Raw genomic sequence first — 18,409 nt, 5'->3', positions numbered from 1 at the left:
AATTACCACAAGCTATTTTAATTATTCTAGGTTTAGGATTTTAAACCATATAAATAGCTTGCGTGTTAAGAAGCGAAACGAAAACACGAAAAACAAAGAACGAGACGACGCGACCAAAACCCTAATTAGGGTTTGGGCCGCCACCGGGCCTTGCAGCAGCGGCTGCTGCTGCGTCTGACCCCACCGCCGCCTCTGCACGTCGGGCACTGCACCACCGTCGACCGCCACCTGGAGCCACCGCACGCCACCGCCGCCGTCGCTTGGAAACGCCGAGTTTGGCCACCGCAAGCGTCGATCAGCCTCTGCAGCGACGAAGGAGGTCCACGTCGCCGGATCTTGGCAGACCCGACGCGCCTCCAGCGCTGCCGCCTCGCCGATTCGTCGCCTCCAGTGCCGTCGTCGTCAGACAGCCGCTGCAGCAGCCGCCGGAGGCCCACGCCGTCGGATCGAAATCGATCCGACGCGCCTCCGACAGCTCCGCCGCCTGCTTGCCGTCAGCCGCCACTCCCACTGGACTGGAGCTCCCTCTGGTCGACGACCATCGCCGGCCGCCGCCCCGAGCTCCGCCTCCGTAGCGATCCCCGGTCGGCGTGAAGCTAGGGTTTTTCGAAACCCTAGTTTAATTTTTTTTTTTTTTTTGTTTTTCGATTTTTAATTAACTCGATTCATCGCGGTCACTACGCTTGACCGCGATCTTAAATCTTAATTAATCGTTTCTTAATTGTAACAATCTTTTATGTTCATATCAAATATGCATATTTAAACATCTAGCATTTAGCAATTTAAATAGATCTAGCATATTAAGAACATAAAACTATAGATCTAATGAATACTTGCTTAGATCTAGAATATTCTTGTGAAAAACACAAATAAAATTCGAGATCCATAATATTCTTTCATCGATCCAAGTATTCAATCATGGACCACTTTATTTCTTGATTCAAAAACATATATTCACTTAAACACATACATATATGTAATCATCAAACATATAATCTAGTACATATTACTTAGAATATATAGATCTAATGATGTTCATCATAGATCTAGAATATTTTTGTGAAAAACTTGAATAAAATTCAAGATTCATAATATTCTTTCATCGATCTAGAACATCATATCATAGATCCAAAAATAAAATCAAGAAAAACATAGATCCAACACATATTGCATTATTTTCGAAAATCCCAAGTTTTAACACTATAATTTTCGAAAAATTCAATTAATCAAATACATAATCAGAGCCTAAAAATTGGCTCTGATACCAGTTGTTGGGACTACCGCAGCGGAAGACACGAAAACCAAACAGGTCCTAGAACGGATCTATTTAGTTGATTATGCATTCGACTCCAATTTCATGCAATTAACATAGATCTATAGATATAACATCAAATAAACACATAATCATGCATATTCGATGTAGATTCGATTGTTACCTCATAATCCATCATTGGATTGACGTTGCTAGCTGCACCACCCGGAGATCCTTGGTTTATCGACCACGAATCTTCCGTACTATTCCCTCGTCATTGGTTCTCCATCCGTGTGGGCGGATCTTAGAAAACCAATTAAATAACTTTGAATGGATCTAGGGAAAACCAATACAAACACCAAATTGTCTAGATCTAATCCTATGAATTAGGATAGATCAAGAACAATAATCAAAACCTAAATTCTCCCACAACTATGGCTCGAAAATCGAGACCAAGAGGAAGAGGAAGGAGGCGCCGATTTCTAGGCACTAGGGTTAGGGTTTTGTGTTGTCTTGGATTGTATTCTAGGGTTTCCCTTTCATTCAATATTTATAGTGGACCTTATTGGGCTAGTAAGGGGATCCATGGAATGACTTAAGTGTTGGGCTCACCCATTAGATAAATTACTAATTAAATCAAATGACCCATGATTTAATATATTATCAATGGAATATTATTTTATTCCACTAGAGAATAATATTGCACTCCCACTTAAATCACCAAATTACAAATAACTTGGGTCCATTTTATTTTATAATATTTCCCGCGTTTAAGATTATCTTGATCCATCAATTTAATTCTTTTGTCTGCTATGTGACTAGAATTAAATTAATTCTCCAAAGAGTTTTTCTAGTTTGAAACTTTATTTATTATTCGTGTAATAAATTCCAACTGCGCAGTTTTCTGAATAATAAATTCATCTTTCAAACACCTCTTGGGGATCACCCCTTAGGGATTTAATCATACCACACTGGGCACGCGAATTCTATGAAATAATATTCCAATACCTTCATGTTATTCAATTACTACCACCCAAGATATCATGAACTTGAGTTACGTACAAACTCTCAGATATTGATAAGTCAAAGTGGCGTTTGATTGAATAAAAAATATTGATATTAATATCATAGACTAGAAAATACTAAACTTTCTTGAAATATATTCTTTCAGTAGATAGCAATAAAGAATACATTTCGGATTAGATCCTTTCAGTGCTTTACCACACCGGTGTTACTAATCTCATCTTAGGTAAGAGAGAATTATCACAAACACCGCAACCGTTCCAATAGGTAGCCAAAGCCTATATAGGTTGTGAATACGTTTTTCTTCTTACTAGATCTGGCCAAGTCCCCTACTGGAAAACTCATGAGGAGATTCATCGAATTTCCCTACTTGACCTTCTTAGTAAAAAGCCTTAGACTTGTTTATTATATTTCAATAATAAACCATTATATTATATTATTTATTCTCATAATTAGGCAAACAAGTGGACGTGGCGTTTCTCGTATACATGCACAAGCTGACTGTACAAAGGCATGTACGCTCGAAGCATCTTTTAGTATACAAACCCCAACAGAAAGTTCACTTCCTTCAGCCAGAATTCACACTTGCTGAATTTGGCGTACAGCTTCTCGGTCCTCAACGTCTCCAACGCGATTTGTAGATGTTCTGCGTGCTCCTTCTCATCCTTCGAGTGGACTAGAATGTCATCTATGAATACTAGGACGAATTTATCCAAGTATGGGTGAAATACCCGGTTCATCAAGTCCATAAATACCGCTGGGGCATTCGTTAGACCAAACGACATCACGACGAACTCATAGTGACCATATCTTGTACGGAATGCGGTCTTCGGTATATCCTCCTTTCGTACACTCAGCTGGTGGTATCCAGACTTTAAATCCATCTTTGAGAACACGACGGCTCCTCGGAGTTGATGGAACATGTCGTCTATTCTCGGCAGTGGGTACATGCTCTTGAGGGTCAATTTGTTCAACTCTCTATAGTCGATACACATCCTCATTGACCCATCCTTCTCCTTGACGAAGAGTACCGGTGCGCCCCACGGCGAGACACTAGGCCTAACGAAACCTAAATCCATGAGCTCTTGCAGTTGTATCTTGAGTTCTTCCAATTCCTTAGGCGCCATTCGGTACGGTGCCTTGGATACAGGTGCGGCTCCAGGTTCGAGGTCGATCGTGAATTCTAATTGCCTATCCAGCGGCGGTCCAGGTAACACTTCGGGAAAAACGTCAGGAAAATCTTGTACGACAGCGACGTCTTCGATCCTCCTTTCCTCCTTCTCCTCTCTGTGGAGATAGACAAGGTAGGCAGGGCATCCATTTTTCATCATCGCAGTGGCTTGTAGTGCGGAGTTTATAGCGGTTCGCCGGTTCATCGAGATTTTGTGGTACACGATGGGTTCCGTACCCGGAGCTTGTAGGGATATTTGCCTCTCCTTACAATGAATCGTCGCAAAGTTCGCGGTCAACCAATTCATTCCTAAGATTATGTCGATATCTCCCATCGCCATAACTTGCAAATCGTGAGAAACTAACTTATGTTCTCCTAGCACGATTTCTACGTTCGAGCACATTTGAGAGATTTCTATTGTCCCACCCACTGGTGAAGACACTATCATCTTATGGATCGAAAATTATCACAATGAAAGTCATGCATACTTCAAAATAAGCATGTAACAAATAACATTTTGCATCTACTTTCAAAACAACCATCTTCTTCAAACTGACACTTTTCCTCAAATTTCCATATCGCCTCTTATAACGATTTTGATTTCGAGCCTGGTGCCAACAAGAAATTATTCCACCATCTTTTCTCCAAGCATCCGATTATAACAAATATCTAAATCCTCCGCTTCGTTATACATGCATTGATATCCGCTACTCGTAAGAATATTTCCTTTCTCAAGAGGTTATTTCTTAAGTTCGATCTTCTAGCTGCTTGTGGCAGGTAGTTCGTTGTCGCAGAATATCTAACGTCTCGTTTATTGGTTATGTCGACGCTTTTAGTTGGTGTATAAATTTCAACGCGCGATTGGCCATAGGAACTTATTCCTCGTGTGTATCCAAAAGCACAACTCTAACATTTCCTTGAGTTTAGTATCAATAATTTCGAAAATTGATCAAACAGCCTTGGATAAAAACTGATTTCAACTCAAAGAAGCACAACTAAGAATGTCTTTAATCGGAAAGGCTCCATCTTAATCAAGGAAACAAGAACAACATTTCTAGCTCGACACTTTCAAATCTCATCATTGACAATTGGTTCGAAATAAAGCAAGGACTAAGTTCCATTGGACTTAACCCGTCCATTCTGAGAATTATAAAGTTTAGAGGTATCAAGAAAACCCATAGAGCTTGAGAATTATTTCTTACGAGAGCTCGAAAGAACATGGGATGGGTCATGAAAACAGGATGAAACTGCAATAAATCTCAAATTTCATAGCAGACTGCCCGATCAAAATTTGAAAAAAATTTCGGACAGCAATGAATGATATCGTCCAAACATGTCGAGGCCTAAAATAATCAGTCGTGGCAGGATTTAGGAACATAGACATAATGTCATGAAGTAGCACTAAAATGGTTCAACGACATCATGTTATTGAAAAATGGAATCACATCATAGCCTTAACTTGGTGTTGCAGAAAGAAAAATCACTGAGCTAAAAAGAATTTCACTTCTGCAAGAAAGAACTGGAGAAATGAAGAGGTGAACAAAAATTCCAAGAAGAATATTCCATCTTTTGAAGAAAACAGGTCTGGAGATGTGATCATATTGAAGGTCATAATTATAAACAACTTTAGGAATGAAGTTCAATGACAGAAGCTCATAAAATCAAATATCGTCCTTATGAATGACGAATTAAAGAAGTCTACTCAATCAAGATGTCCAAATTTACAAGGGCAAACACAAATTTTCAAGTCAAGTGAGTCATGACTCAATATAGGAAAATAAATAATGGACATCACATGCAAATTGTGAGTCAACCAAGATGTTTAAATAGACAAGGGCTCACGGCTATTCAAAACGTCCCGAAAAGAACTTAGGATCCAAGTAAGTACTGTTGATTTAAAAATCGGTCATTCTAACTACGAAGGTCGCACTCCCTCGCACATTTTTCCCGAGCCTGATCATGGCAACGTCGTTCTATGAAACCGTGGATTCCAAGTTGAGATTCATCGTATCGTCGAAATTAATAACTATTTTTGATGGTCACATCTTCAAAATCTTCTTCTTGCCATGTCACGTAGTCATTTTCGATTACCATTATGCATGTGGTCTTAAGGTGTCATAAACGTCGTCGTATTTGTATCGCATTGCCACTTTGGCATGGTATGCAAGACTGCATAGTTTTATTAGATCTTAGGTATGATCTCACCATTGTAAGGATACACCAAAGTTCGAAATATATATTTTCGTTGGTTCTATCACTCAGGAAAGTGATATTGCAGTTGTCAACTTACAACTAAATTCTAGCACGTTCAGACTGGTCTACTTCTTAGGCACTTTATAATTTCAAGTATAGCTTGAAGTCTCATACTTCTACATATATTCAATCATTACCTAACTCAAGCTTCATATGGCTCCTACGTTAGCAACAAAGTTCAAAGTTCCACATTTCACTTTCATAGTGGTTCTTCACGATACCTCGCACTTCCTCGGTCATGAATTTTCACCACATAAAACGCCATCCATATATTGCACAATCCACATGTTTATTCATATAAATCATTTGGTGTCCCATTGCATAACAAGCATCGGACATTAATTTATGTGGATAGTAACACTCAGTCAATCAATATTCCATGGAATCGCATTTCACAATTTCACAAGCTCTCATACAATATTTGACGGATCACCATTCGGGAAGCATCGCTTCACATTCACACAATATTTCTAACTCCTATGGCATGCTTTCCATTTTCATAACAATAACATTTCCCACCGAAATTTTCAAGAGCAATATTTTTCATCCGAAAGTCATAGTAATATTTTGTACCTCTTTCTTCGTGGTTGAACGGGACGAGTTGCGGTGTTGAGCCTTCCATATTTAGTACATTAGTAAATGGTTACAAGGATAAATTTTGAAAAGACTCTTGGGTCCAGAGCGGAAAGAAACCTGGCTCTGATATCAACTGTAACAGCCCTGATTTCTAGGGTATAATAAATACGACGACTGCTACCAAAACGGACTTAAAATCAATAAAAACATAGGCTAGGGTTTCAATTAAAGAGGTTTGACCAAAGTATTAAAGGAACTATCAAAGCAATAAGTCAACGGCTTAACCTAGAAAGAAATCATTGAAGAAAGGATACCATGACTATGATCAAAAGTCAAGGGTTTGACATAAATTCAACAAAAACCGCAACAAGTCTCAAGCTTCTAAACCGAAAGGAACAAGTGCAAAATATCCAAATAATACTAAAGTGTTTCAAAAATTGAGTGGAAGCAACCAAGAGAAAGTGCAACTATGTATGAAGACACAACTACACTCGAAGTTCAAAATATCCATCTTAATTAATTAATGTGCTCAACACCCGCCACCGCTCGTCATCGTTCAACCTGCACATAAGGAAAACACATGCAAGGCTGAGTATTTTGAAATACTCAGTGAACTCGTTGCCAAAACATTTTATAAGTTATGCCATCCTTACCATAGTGAACTCGAGTTTTACAATTATAAAAATAAATATCATCGAGTATCACAAAAATATTTTCATAGACTGGCCAGTCAAAAAACTCCCCACTTTCTCATCAATTTCCACAATCATAACATTTCCATGGTGCGACGAAAGTGTGGCCACACTTTTCGCCCACGAGACCGGCCGACTAGCAAAGACGGCTCCCGATCCCACCGTGTACACAGCCTGATAGGGTTTGCGGCCCTACTCAGACCCGAATTCGTTTATACATATCCATAACCCTATAGCCCAATGGAACGAACTCTCAAACTGGGCATCAGGGGCACAATACCATAACAAAACAGACAGAGGCATGGCATAACAGTTAAACCGCCCTTATCTCTCCACATTCATAAATTTGCACATAAAAGAGTTTAAGAATAAAGCCAACCTCGACTGCTTAGGTTTCAAATACGTTTCTCTCTTTCGTTATCTGGCTTCGCAACCGAGGTTTCACCTTTTAATCACATAGGCACATATCACAATCAGTTTCAACATCAATCTCTTAACTCATGCATGTCTCAACGCTTCCCCTTTTTTTCCCACCGACCCGGTTTACAATTGTCATTCAAAACAAGACATATCCATCATATATGTTTATTCACTCAACAATCTTTAGATCTAACATCGACTTATGTCACACATGAGTGTTAATCACACGTCACCAAACACACACGCACACACGCACGCATACACATACATACACGCGCCCATATTTTCCTTATACCATTTAACCTACTTTCTCTCATTCTAGATGCGTGGGGGGTTTCAAGATTACCGATTAATCGGTTAGAAAGAAGAAGATTAATATGTAGGTACCTTTTCTTATCAAACGAACGGTAGAAACTAAGTAGAGATTTGATTCTTCAAAAATCTTGAGGCTCAAACTCTAACTCTTCTCACAAGATGAAGAATTATGGAAGAAAGTTGAGAGAGTGAGAAGAGAGGGAGAGGGGCGTGTAGTAGGAGTGGGGGGCGATTTTTTTGATGGCTAGGGTTAGGGGTTTCTCTTATTTATAGGGTTCAATAAAATCATTAGGTAATTAAATACAATATTTGGGAAGATTTGATTCTCCACAATTAAATAAAATAAATATTGTGAAGTAGAGAAGAGGAAGAAAATAGTGTGAATGTGGAGAAGGGGAGAGGGGCGTGATTTTGGTTTCTAGGTGTAGGATTTTTCTCATGTATTTATAGAGTGCAAAAATAATATCTCTTATTAAATAAATTAAAGATTTGAGAAGATATGGAGGATATTTGGGGTGGGAATTGACGCCAATTTGAGGAGAAATAAAGGGGATTTTCGAAATCATAGGCTTTTAAATAGCCTATGATTTTATTTGGTATTTTACGGAGTAGAATAAAATACCACGGAGCAGAATAAAATAAAAATCCTCCCAAATAATATAGATATAGGCGTTAGTTTTGCTTCTCCCACAAGGAATGGATTTTAAATATTAACTAGAATAAGATATGGCAAGATCTCCTTGAGGTATGGTAAGATTTGCTAGAATATTTAATTCTAGGTATGGAAGGAAATCAATAAGGGATCAATTAAACAAATAAAATAATTCCTCCTTACCAAAAATAGGTGATTTTCGAAAATCACCTAGAATAAATAGGGTGTCGATTTTTCTCATTAAGAAATAGAGAATAATTAGGCTTTGGATTTAATTTGATAAATATCCCAAGAAATAAATTAAATCCGGAAAAATAGAATTCCTACTCCAATAATAGTAGGGATCGAAAAATGTGGTTATAGTATTTATGGGAATATCCTAAAAATCTCACTCATCCTTAAACAAATAATTCACCACATAATTTCACCTTTAATTCAAATATTCATATGCCACGTTATATATTCAATAAGTTTGACTTTTCAAACCTCCAACGCAACCCTAGACACAACTCGGTCATAACTTCGTTCCTCATTAAATTCACATCTTTTAAGTCATTAATTAGGAAATTTTCCGGCTAAAAAATTAGGGTTCGAAATTCCGGGATGTTACACAAATATTTAGAACCTATAATATAAAATCACAATATTAGACCCTGGGGTAGTGATCAATTGCTAACTCAATATTTAATTGCTAACTACAACTAATTTAAGGCCATACGATTTTAGAAACGTGTGGTCTACAATTTGCCACGTGTAATTTTCATTTTTATTAATTAAATCGAAAAAGATAAAAAAAAACTCCAAATTAGGGTTTTGGATGAAAATGTCAATATAGTGTTCCGAAAATATCAACACAATGCTTTGAGAATGTCAACACAATGCATTAAGAATGTTAACTCATTGCTTATATTGACATTCTACATGTATTATATTTGCATATTTTATATAGTATGTTGACATTTCTGCTTGTACGAAAAAATTAAAAATTGTTGAAATTTTTTTCAAGTTTTTACGTCGGAACATATGCATGTATGATATCATTGGAGCCCTTATGAAATTATCTTTAATTTGATATATGTTATATGAATTTAAAGTTTTGGAATTTCTTTTAAAAGTTAGTTATAACTAAACATGTAGTTAATTGACATTAATACCCCTATTGATATTTTTTGGAATTAATCATATGGTCTTATTGACGTTTTTCGTTGATCGTATTGACATTTAGGGATTAATGATCTAAGCCCTTAATTTGAATATCTAATGACTATTATGTAGTTGTAGTTAGCAATTAAGTTATGTGTTAGCAATATAACACTCCTCTTAGACCCTGTGATATCAAGATGAGAGAATATAATTCCAGTTTTACAACATTTATAATAAAACAGAGAAAGAGACCAATGGAAAAAGAGATAGAGATCCAGATATAGATAGGGAGAGAGAGATAGAGAGAGATTCATTTTTTTTACTGTAGTTTCCAAAAGAGACAGATACATATTTTCTGCAATTTCCAATGTAATTACTACATAAAGAAAGATTAAAATTACGTTAGTTTTCAAATGTAAAACCTATAATTTAGAAAATGTATTTGGTTTTATATGATTTATGTAAGTACCTGTGATAAGAATAGTAAGAGAATAACATCACATATTTAGAACATGAAAAATAAGATTGAATAATATCACATTTTAAAAGAGACTAAATAAGGCAAATAGAGATGGTGATAGAGAGATACCTATAGTAGTAACATTTAGAGGGATAGGGGAACAACTTGCTAAATACAAAAATCACTCTTGCAAATCCATAGCAATAGATTCATTTGTTTCCAATGCAAGGTCTCATTGAATAAAGTTAAATAATGTGTTAGGTTTTATATTCAAAATCTAGAATATAAGTTAAAAAGTCTATAATATTAATCTATAATGTTCTATGAATCTCTCTCTGTTGAAAACTGCAGACAATAATGAATCTCTCTCTCTCCCCTATCTATATCTCAGCTGTAATTAATAATTCCAAAAGAGGCTATTGATTTTGTTATTGGTCTCTAATATTAATATGAACATAAACATAGATCAGAAATTTAGCAGGTATGAGAGTTAATGTACACCCATTAGGGTTATGATTCTAACCTATTTTGTGAATATGCTTTTGCATTCACAAATTTAATAGAAAGAATGTGTAGAATGTGTAGCATACATATGGTTGATACTTTTGCATTACCTAGATGATAGAATGTGTACAAGGCATATGATTAATGTGCAACCATTCAAAAGAACGAATTACATTCATTTTAAAAAAAATCTAATTTCAGAGCGCAACAAAGTAGGCATTGTAGCCAAACATGCTTGCCATGTCACCTTCTTCTCTCTCTAACTTTAGAAGTCATCCATGCTTGCCATATCATCTTCTTTTCTTTGTAATGATTGTAGTTTGAAGAGAGAGAGCTGGTTATTGATCTTTTTTTACTTCTTCTCTCTCCCTTTCTTATAGAGTAGAAAGTGAGAGGTCTTTCTTGTATGTTTAGGGTTAAGTTTGTTTTATTTGAAGTCAATAAGTGAGATATATATAATAAAAGAAAGGTTAATTATTGCTGAAATGAAATGGGCCTTAAATGAACTTATTTGTTTGCAAACTTCTAAAAATAAATGGGTCGATTTAATTTAAATATGAGTTTGTATTAATATCAATATGAACATAAAGTGATGCGCTCGGATATTGCACTATTTAAGGCTATTTTTGGTTCGTTTTGGGTGTCAAAGTTGCATTACATGTTCATTATTTGCATATTTTATACATTTTGGTATTTTGACGTGTTTTGTGATAAATGTGCAAAATAGAGCTGAAAAGAGCCATAAAAACGTCAAATCTGGAAGTTTGAACTGAAGCGCAACCCAGCGGCACGCTGGACCCATGCCAGCGGCTTGCTGGGCCCGGTCGCGCATGACAGCCATTGTTCAAACTCATTTTGACGGCGATTCTAAAGTCCGATCAGGGCATGCTACATATCATTTTCTTTGTCTTTAAAAGTGCTTCATGTTGGTACCTTGATCATCTCAAAGTTATGTGGAGAAAGTTATGGTCGTTCTATCAAAGTCGCGCAAGGCTGTCAAGTGCAGAATTTAGGTGGAAATTCAAGGAATGAAAGAAGATGATACCTTGTTAAGACAAATCTTTTCGTTAACCTACGGGGCACACAATTTACCTTCTCCAAACTTTTTTCAAGCCTATAAATACCTCATAACCTAATTCATATTATTCACCAATCTTAGAGCCTTAATTTCATCCCTTACCTTACATATAAATTCCTCCATCTTCCACAAGGAGCAAGAATTCAAGGGAGATCAAACAATAGCAAGATTAATTCTTCCTGGTTTTATCTAGTTTATTTTGCTTATATTTATATAGATTATTTTTCTATGGATAGCTAAATTTATAGAATCTCTAGGGATGAAAGTAATTGACTCTATGTAGTTTTTTTGTTTTGGTTAATGTTTAGAACTGCTTGGTTTATATTTAACTGTTTGGTTGTTACTTTGATTATTGTTAATCTCTTATTGGTGATGACTTTGAGTGGTTTATATTTTATGTGTCAATACAATATTTGTGACATGAGTGTTTATACACAATAGGAATGCCTGCTAGTAGAGCTTAAGTCGGATGAACATAGAACTAAATAATTAGAATTGCTAATGTGTTAGTGTAATCACTATTAGGCCTGCCAAATTGGGTACCCGCGGATACCCGATCCAAAATTTTCGGGTACCCGATCCTGAAATTCCCAAAATCCAACACCCGATACCCGACCAGAATTTTATTCCGGGTACCCGGATACCCGACTCAGGTATCCAATCCCGAAAAATCGGGTATCCAGTCCCAATTGTGATTTTGATTATTTTTTTAAATTAACTACAAACTTTTAGAATTTATGTAATATTATTTAATTCAAATTTAATACCAAGTTGAAGTACTAATATTCAAGTAAAAATAACTACAAACTTTTAGAATTCCGAAATTCTTATAGTAGCTCGAATTTAAGAGAAAATAACTACAAACTTTTAGGAATACAAAATTCTTGTAGTAGTTCGAATTTAAAAGAAAATAACTACAAACTTTGAAAAATACAAAATTCATAAGTTATATATATTAACATCTTTCATCCATCACCAATAAGTCAATAATCATCAAAATTCATAAGTTCAAACATTCATCCTTTATAAATATCTGATACGACCTCACTTGGTGGACCTATGACGAGAGCCATGACGAGGCGGCTTCGGGATGGACTCGCAACTTTCATTCAAAAGTCCAAGCGGGAGGAGCCTAGGAGGACGGATGAGCCAAAGTTGAGGATCGTGCTGAAGAACGAGGGCCGGCCGGAGATTTCAGAAGAAATGCCCGGGTCGGGCGTTTTCACATGTGAAAATCGCCCGACCGGGCGAATTGCCTGAGGACGCGAGGAGGATGCCCGGCCGGGCGTTTCACGCGCCCGGCTCAGTGTGGAAATTCGCCCGGGAACAGGGAAAACGCCCGGGCCGGGCGTTTTGGCCTGTGAAAAACGCCCGACCGGGCGATTCTGCCGTTTTTAGATTTTGTGGGCCAACTTTCTATTTTTGGACCCTTAGTATAAAAACCTCTTGATGTTATTCCATTTCCTTAGGTTTTTGCTGAATTAAAGTTTCTACCCTAGAGAGTTTCCTCTTTGAGGATTGTATCCAATTCCTTCCTTGAAGGTTGCTTGTTTCCATCTTTGATTGATTCAAGTAAAGGTATGCATCAATGGAGTGTATCCATTGAGTAGTGGAGCCAAGGGGTGATAGAGCTAATGAAAGTTGGCTAGGGTTGTCTCCATCTTTTTGGTTAAGGTCCTATGGTTGTAGCTCTCTTATCTCATCTTTATACACATGCTTTCCATTCCAAATCTTCCATCCATTCTTGTTTAGATTCAATTTTTGTTGGTTGGATCTTTATTATCTTGTGTCTTGTGTTGATAAATTGAAAATCAATCTCCCAAAAATAGTTAGATCAAGCATCATTAATTGGGTAATCCTTGGGAAATGTATCATAAAATACATGGATCCACATCATTTGGTATCAGAGCCTAGTACCCACTAGGTCTTTGATCTTTTGTTGCTTTGGGTTGGGTTATTTTTCCTTTTGGTCTTTTGTTTTTGCTCTGTTTTGTTGGGATGATCGGATTGATCAATTGTGCTTAGATTAAGCTGAAATTTGGTGTGTATGATCTATGTTATGTGACCTACGTACCTGAAAAATTTCATCAAAAAATTCCTTCGTTTGCCTAGTTAACCGTGGAGATTAACATCATTGCCCTGTTTTGGCATAGTTGGGGAAAACCATACAAAACATATCCAATCATCAAATCTGACTATATATGGCTATTTTTCCCTTGATCTAGAGTTGTTTGGGAATCTATCCACTAAAATTCATCCAAATTGGGCGCGGGGATCAATACCAAAAAAATTCATAAAGATCAGCCAGATTTCAGCATAAAGCTTCATCCCATGTCTTGTGTTCTTTAGTGTGTGTGTTTGCTCTAGGCCTAGTTTTCTTTGCTTTCATATGTTTAATCATTATTACTTTGGTATTTACTACTTGGTGTCCATATGTTCTTGAGGTGTATACCTTGATTGAGTTGTCCGGGCGCCAACGAGTGGGAATTAGATCAAGAGTGTGTGATACTAGCCCCACTATATTCTAAACCTACCGAGTGACATTGGTGAGTGACTTGGGGGGTGCTGGGATATTACATTGGGGTGAGTTAGCTTCTTAAATCTCTTTTCTTATTTTGCTAATATCTAAGGCTAGTTTCTAGTCTTTGTTTCTTGTGTTTGTAGGTAACTTGGATGCCTCCTATTACTCGATCTAACAAGATAGGGGACGTCCATGAGGAGGAAGTAAGGAAGGGGGCGGGTTCAAGTAGATCCAAACCCGAAGGTGATCTTGTGAGCATGATGGCACAAATGATGAAGGAATTCAAGCAAGAGTTGATGACCCAAATGGATGTTCGGGCAAAAGAATCTGAAGCTCGCATGCTTGCCACCCAAAACACTCTATTTGAAGAGTTCAACACTTGGAAGGAAGAACGGGGGACGAGGCCTCCCACTCCTATGGGCAACGTCGTGCCCAATGAGGGTACGGAGGAAAATGTGGAAGAGGAGGAGTATGAGGGGTGGCAAGGAGGGAATGTACGGGATAGGGTTAACAATTTGGAGAATGGAAGGTTTGGGGGGGGGGGGGGAGTAATGGAGTCAATAGGCGGTTTGGAGGAGGAAATGGGGGATATGGTCGTTTTGGGGTAGGAAACCAACATGGAGGGATGGAGCCTTATGGGGATAGATTTAGGAGGGATAGATACTATGAGGAGGAGCCCCGACCGAGGTTTGACGATCCGTCAAAGACCTTGAAACTCAACCTACCCGAATTCCATGGCAAGTTTGACCCCGAGGCCTACTTGGAGTGGGAATCTCAAGTGGAGAAAATCTTCTCCCTCCACAACTATTCCGAGGGTGACAAGGGAAAGATTGAATTGGCCGAATTTAGGGGTAATGCTAATACTTGGTGGAATGATGTGTTGAGGAAAAGGAGGATAGCTAGGATGGGAGATGTGCGTTCATGGAATGAGTTGTGCCGAATCATGAAGGAGTCCTTTGTGCCTAGGTCCTATTATCACAAGCTTCGTGGGGAACTTCAAGACCTAAGGCAAGGATCCATGAGTGTGATGGATTACTACTATGAACTTCTTGCCTTGATGAACAAGATTGGAGTGAATGAATCGGAGGAATCCACTCAAGACCGATTCATCCATGGTCTCAACACTTCGTTGAAGCATAAAGTCCAAATTGAGGCTTTAAGGGGAATCACATTGGGGGAAGTACTAAGTTTTGCCAAAACCTTTGAGAGGCAAGGAAAAGAAGTGGCTCTTAGCAAGGCGAGGGTGGCCTCTAACCAAACCGGGATGGGAGGAAACAAGTGGAGTACCCCTTCCAAGAAGATGGAGAGTTCACCTTTTACTCAAGGCAAGACACCATACAAGGCATCGCCAAACCCGAGCCCACAAGCTAACAAAAATCCTTCTTCAACGGAAAATAGCAAGGTGCAATGTTTCAAGTGTAAGGGCTATGATCATTATGCACGTGAGTGCCCTAACCAAAGGGTGATGGTTATTGGGCAAGATGGTAGCATGCATAGTGAGGATGAGGATGATGGAGTGGTAGAAGGCAAGGAGGCAAGTGTGGAGCCGCGTATGTCATATTCTAGTGGGGAGGAAGAGGATGAGGGATTGAAGACACTAGTGATGCTAAGGATGCTCAATGTACAACCCGACCTTGAAGAGCATAAGGAGCAAAGGTGCAACATCTTCCATATGAATTGCAAGGTACGAACTAAAACTTGTTTGGTGATTATTGATGGAGGTAGTTGTGCTAATGTGGTAAGTGAACAATTGGTGGCCAAGTTGGAGTTTAAAGTTGACAAACATCCCAATCCTTACAAGCTTCAATGGCTAGGGGAGTCCGGAGAGCTAAAGGTGAAGGCTCAATGCTTAGTTCCCTTGAAGAATGGTGTCTTTGAGGATGAGGTGATGTGTGATATCATTCCAATGACGGCTTGTCATGTGTTGTTGGGAAGGCCTTGGGAGTTTGATAGGAGGGTGTATAAGAATGGTTTCACCAATGAATATTTCTACATGGTGAATGGTTTGAAGGTTAGGTTGAAGCCCCTCTTATCTAAGGATGTGTTTGAGGCACATCAACATCTACAAAGGGAAAGGGAAAGGGATAGAGAGAAAAGGCTTGTGAGTGAGGGTGAGCTAAAAAAGCCAAGTGAGAGTGGGGGTGGTGAGAGTAAAAATAAAGTACCTAAACAAGAAAAACCACAAGCAAGGGAGGGAAAAGGTTGCTTGTTAGCTAGGACTCCCGACCTTGGGTGGGCACTAAAAAGCCGTTCAACCATTCTCCTCATGGTCCGAACGATTTATGTTTAAATACTAACACTAATCCTTGTCCTTTGTTGATTGAAAGTGTTTTGCAAGGTTTCAAGGATGTCTTCCCGGACGAGCTTCCAAACAAGCTCCCACCTGTGAGAGGGATTGAGCACCAAATCGATTTTGTACCGGGATCCTCTCTTCCCAACCGGGCGGCATATAAAGCAAACCCAAAGGAGACTCAAGAACTTCAAAGGCAAGTCGAGGGGCTCCTTGCCAAAGGTTTGATTCGAGAATCTCTCTCACCTTGTGCCGTCCCCGTTATTTTGGTACCTAAGAAGGATGGGACTTGGAGAATGTGCGTGGATTGTAGAGCCATCAATAAGATCACCATTAAGTATAGGCACCCTATACCTAGGTTAGATGATATGCTTGAGGATCTATGTGGCTCTTATTGTTTCTCCAAAATTGATTTAGCAAGTGGGTACCACCAAATTCGCATGAAAGAAGGGGATGAATGGAAAACCGCTTTTAAAACCAAATTTGGCTTATATGAATGGCTTGTTATGCCTTTTGGATTGACTAATGCTCCTTCCACTTTCATGCGTTTGATGAATCATGTGCTTCGTCCTTTCATTGGAAAATTTGTGGTGGTGTATTTTGACGATATCTTGATTTATAGTAAGAGTGTAGAAGAGCATGCTAATCATCTTAGGGATGTGCTTGTGAAGCACTTTTTATTTGCACTATAAATACCTGCAAGTATACAGAGTAGGTATAGTATAGCAAAAGGTTAGTACCGGGTATCGAACACGGGGAAGATGTACACAAACTGTCTATCTTCTACTAGAACTCAATTACTATCTGGAGAAACAAGAATTTTTGGAAACTTTTGAAAACAGTAAATATTAAAAACAATAAACAACTAAATGCAAGCAAATCACGAAGAGAAAAGTATAGAGATAAGGGGAATTCCAGGGATGTGCTTTCACTTTTATGGTTATACAAATTCCAAACTACAATACCCTAGCACAGTTAATACTTTGAAAGGACGAGTCACCTAGCTTATGCTCATGCGATACAAACGTTGATTACTAACATTAGGGTTGTCAATCCTAACACGTAACTCCAAAAAGCTCCTAAGACCCTTGAAAAGTCCTCACTCTCAATTAACAGTGCCGTTTTAAAGGAAGCTAACTGTAGTGTCTACTAAGTGGATCTAACTCGCTAGAACTCTGTCACAGTTATGAAGCAAGTTGTATTGAATCATACATAATTGTGTCACTCAATTATGAAGCATCATGATTAACTTAGGGAAGAAACAAAGTAAAAACAAAACGGATATTAAATAGAAAACGGAATTGTATAACCAAAGTTGCTACTAACACATCCCTAGATTCCTATGAGTTTAGTTACACATGACTGAATAAACTAAAAACATAGATTGAAGGAAAAACAATTTGAACATAAAACTAAAGCAAATAAAACCCGTAGGTTGAATCCTTGTCGTTCTTGATGTTCTTGAAATCCTTCTCCTACTCCTTGCACAATTGAAGTACTCTAGCTTTTGATCTCTATGAATGTTGCAAGTAGTCACTCTCTTTCTCTATGAATGTGTTCTTGTTGTGTGAAAAACTCCTTTTTGATGAAGCTTGAGGTCCTATTTATAGGGGAAGATTATTCCTCATCATAGAAGGAAAAGATCTTCAAAATTTGGTAAATCTTGGAGCAAATCTAGGGCTGGTCGGATTCGCCGCCTTTCTCCGGCGGGCCGCCGCACCTTGGCCGGCGGTCGCCGCGTTGGAGTCCAGAGACTCTGACCCTTCGGTGGCGGACCGCCACATGTCCTCCGGCAGTCGCCGGGCGAGACTCTTCTCCTAGCGTAAATTTCCGAGGCGGGCCGCCACATAGCTCTGACCGCCGGGCGCCGGCGGTCGCCGTACAACTTCGCGGCGGTCGCTGGTCGCCGTCTGACTCCAGATTTCCAGACTATGCGTTTTTACTCCCCTTTTCGGCTCAAATATGCACATTTCTCACAAAACACGTCAAAATACCAAAATGTATAGAATATGCAAATAATGGACATGTAGAGTGATTTTGATAACAAAAACGGACCAAA

General features: G+C 38.5%; 1 protein-coding gene across 1 annotated transcript; it reads left to right on the top strand.

The window, feature by feature from the left end:
• The first annotated feature begins 14,685 nt into the window (after window positions 1-14,685).
• On the top strand, window positions 14,686-17,042 carry LOC148933398 (uncharacterized). The gene is made up of 2 exons (XM_089059929.1): window positions 14,686-16,261; window positions 16,399-17,042. The coding sequence occupies exons 1-2, from the start codon at window positions 14,686-14,688 to the stop codon at window positions 17,040-17,042; spliced, it is 2,220 nt and encodes a 739-aa protein (XP_088916055.1).
• The last annotated feature ends 1,367 nt before the right edge of the window (window positions 17,043-18,409 follow it).

The sequence above is a fragment of the Salvia hispanica genome, chromosome 1, assembly GCF_029641045.1.
Source record: "Salvia hispanica isolate PSC_SH4W2 chromosome 1, Shi_PSC_v1, whole genome shotgun sequence".
NCBI classification, from domain to species: domain Eukaryota; kingdom Viridiplantae; phylum Streptophyta; class Magnoliopsida; order Lamiales; family Lamiaceae; genus Salvia; species Salvia hispanica.
This window is presented reverse-complemented; position numbering and strand designations above follow the sequence as displayed.